The sequence below is a fragment of the Chinchilla lanigera genome, unplaced genomic scaffold, assembly GCF_000276665.1.
Source record: "Chinchilla lanigera isolate Chin_1 unplaced genomic scaffold, ChiLan1.0 scaffold00149, whole genome shotgun sequence".
NCBI lineage: Eukaryota > Metazoa > Chordata > Mammalia > Rodentia > Chinchillidae > Chinchilla > Chinchilla lanigera.
In genome coordinates this window covers 1,207,205-1,210,511 of record NW_004955550.1, presented here as the reverse complement: position 1 = coordinate 1,210,511, position 3,307 = coordinate 1,207,205, and the positions used below count along the sequence as shown (strand labels likewise).

The window sequence follows — 3,307 nt, the reverse complement described above, 5'->3', positions numbered from 1 at the left end:
AAAAAAAAAAAAAAAAAAGAAAGCAAAAAATAAAGCAAGAAAAGTGGGTAGAAAAAAAAAAAGACAGGAAAAATAAATAAAAAAAGAACAAAAACAAGAAGATAGGAAATTAAGAATGGTTATTATATTGTGTATTGTTATCTTCAAAGTAATTGCTCAGACTACCAGATACAGGCTTCCAAACTAGGTCTCACTTCTAGTAGTCACTCTGTCTCTCGGTCTCTCTGACAGGAACTGGCTAAAGGAGAGGAGAATAAGCTGGCCCCACTGCCTGCCTGCCTCCGGGCTGCTCTGACTGACAAATTTGCTCAGTTTGATGAGTACCAGCTGGCTAAGTACAATCTGCGCAAGCATCGTGCCAAGAGTCGCCCCCGCCGGCCACCGCGGCCTCCAGTGAGTCCTGGCCTCCTCCCTGCTCACTCACGGCCCAGGCCACTCCTCGGCAAGGGAGAGACGGGGGCAAGGTGGTCCCGGGGTTTGCACACCAAGCTAGTGGTGCGTTTCCCAGTGAGGATCTAATGGAGAGGCCCAGGAATGCTGGGAAGAGTGCGGGGCACTCTTTTTCCTAGCTGGCTTCCTTTCTGTCAGAGATGGACCTTCAGGATATTCTAAGGGTTTCACCCCAGGGACAGACTCGATTTCCCTGTGTGAAACTGTGTGTTCCTGCAGGAGCATCCATTTTCTGAGAGAATGTGTTTTCCAAGATACCTATGGCCTATTATAAAAGTACAGAAAAAGGTGAGTCCTTTTCCTGGGGCGGCGTATGTGCAGGTACAGTTCTGACTGCATGTTACTGACAGGTGACATGTTTAGTGTGATAAATGAGTTACAAACTGTGTGAAATACCTTTCTTGGGAAGTTTTAAAAACAAAATCTTTTATACTTTTATGACAAATAAGACTACCTAGTGATTGAGAGCATAGACTCTGGATTCATATAAGCTGGATTTGCATCTTACCTTCATGGCTAGCCTTGAGCCCTTAGTCAAATGATTGAACATCTCTTGCCTCAGTTTCCTCATAATGGAAAATGGGGAAAATAGCAGAACCTACTTTGTAGGGTTGTAAAGATTAGCTTAAGTAGTAAAGGTATTTCTATTAATATTTGGCATTAAAAAGTGTAAGCTATTATTATTAAAACACATTTGTAGGAAAATGTATATGTGTATTACAGGAAAAAAACACATTTTTAGTTGGTCAGCTGGTCTTTTCTCCTTACCCTATTAATATAGGCCAAACTTGGCTCTCCTATCATAGAAAATGCTCTCCACCTCTTATCCTTCACAGCCTGCACTGTGCTGCTGCCTCCATTTACCTGACCAGGGCCTCTGCACCTGAAATAAGAGCTGCTTCTCCCTTTCTTTTTTTTTTTCTTTTTGAGACAGGGTCTTGCTATGCAATTCAGGCTGGCCTTGAGCTCACTTTGTAGCCCAGGCTGGTCTTGAACTCCAGTGATCCTCCTGCCTTATCCTCCCGAGTTTTGGGATTACAGGTGTGTGCCACCACGCCCAGCAGTTCCCTTTCCTTTCAGAACAAGGGTGTTCTGTGTTCATTCTGCTTCTGTCTGTTTTTTGCCAACCAGTCACGTCACGCTAAGCCCTGAGAGTTCCATATTCTGTGAGTGAAACACTGGGGCCCTCAGAGATAATGATATGTGGTCTTTTTTTTTTTTTTTTCCTTTCCTTCTTTTCCTGGGTATTGAACCCTGGGCTTTATGCCTGTTAGGCAGGTGTGTTACTGCTGAGCTGTACCCTCAGTCTCCCCAACAGTTTTTTCTTTCAAAGCAGGGTGTTGCCCAGGGTGGCCTCCAACTCTTGGGGTCAAACCGTGCTCTTGCTTCAACCCCTGAGTAGCGAGGACTATAGTTGTGCCACTGCCTCTGCCTGTGTGCTGCTGTCTTTCTCGTCATGGGAGCTCTTGTTGCTGGAGATTTTTACCTTCTCTCGCAATCTAATTTGGGCAAGGAGATTACCTAAGAGGTGTAGGACATCTTAGGCTCTGCTTTCTGAAGAAGATCCATGATTGTGGTTGCAATGACCCTTGGGACTTGGGGTATTTCCACAGTTTGAGGTGGAGAAAAAGAGTCCACCAGACTTCACCCTGAAGAAGTTGGTAGAGCGGCTGCATATCCATGAGCCTGCCCAGCACGTCCAAGCCCTGCTGGGCTATAGGTGAGCAGGTCCACCCTGAGCCCATGTTCTCCTGAGGTGATGCTGTCACAGCTCAGCAGCCACGGCCCCTGTCCCGGTCATTCTCAACCAGGAGTCTGGGCAGACAGGGGCTGTAAACGTGACTGCCAGATGGCTTTTACCAGTTCACCTTTCCTTTGCTGTTTCTGCTCTGAAATGATGGGCACTTTCTCCTCCGGCACAGGTACCCCTCCAGCCTCCAGCTCTTTTCTCAGAGTCGTCTCCCTGGGCCCTGGGACTCAAGCAGAGCTGGGAAACGCATGAAGCTGCCGAGACCAGAGACCTGGGACCGGGCGCTGAGCCTTCGGGGGAACAAAGCTTCTGTCTGGGAGCAGCTCATAGGTGGGGTGACCTCGACCTTTGTGGTCCTTTCCTGTCTGCTCCATTCTTGCCTCCACATTGTAGAGCCTGATAATCTCTATGGCAGGATGCAATTGCTCTCTTGGTCAGAAGCTGCACCACTGAAAGTGACTGGACTTGCAAGGCTTCTGGTTGGCCACACAGAGTGCACAGCGGTGCCTGCATGGAGTAGTGTCGTCATAGACAGATCATTGCTCCAGATGAAAGATGATACCCGAGACTATGCTAATGTATGACAAAAGTGGCAGCTCTGTGCTTATTACACGTGTATCGATATCTACCTTCCAAAACAAGTTAGGGCTGGCTCTTGGTACATTAGAAATCTCTCTAGAATCTCGTATTTAGGTGTGGAAGTTTTAGGTAAATAAGTGTATTATGTACAGGTAACAATTTCCCACAGGAAATATTAATGATCTTTTTTTCTTTTTTTTTTTTGGTACTAGCCATCAAACTCAGGACCTGGTGATTGCTGTACTGCTAAGCTAGATCCCAGGCATAAATTTATTCATGATTTTTTTTTTTAATTTTAAAAATAAAACGAGGAGAACATTAACAGACAACCTTTTACAAAATAGCAAAAGAACAGTACAGACAATACAGAGTTACAAACAAAGTGGTAGGAAATTAACAGTGCTTGTTGTATTACATATTGATACCTTCAGAGTGGTTTCTCATGAAAACAGAGACATGCAATATTTATCAATCAAGGACTTATTGACAGTTTCTTTCAGCAAAGAAATACAAGACAGTAGAACAGCT

The 3,307-nt window shown here is 45.2% G+C and overlaps 1 protein-coding gene across 1 annotated transcript in view; it reads left to right on the top strand.

Moving 5' to 3' along the window:
• Positions 1-3,307, top strand: part of Tep1 (telomerase-associated protein 1) — a gene marked incomplete at its 5' end in the record, with an annotated part of 53,680 nt that overhangs the window by 5,235 nt on the left and 45,138 nt on the right. Inside the window, 4 exon segments of the mRNA XM_013508569.1 lie at positions 232-393; positions 670-738; positions 2,064-2,170; positions 2,373-2,530. Of these exon segments, the coding sequence (XP_013364023.1) occupies positions 232-393; positions 670-738; positions 2,064-2,170; positions 2,373-2,530 (496 nt within the window).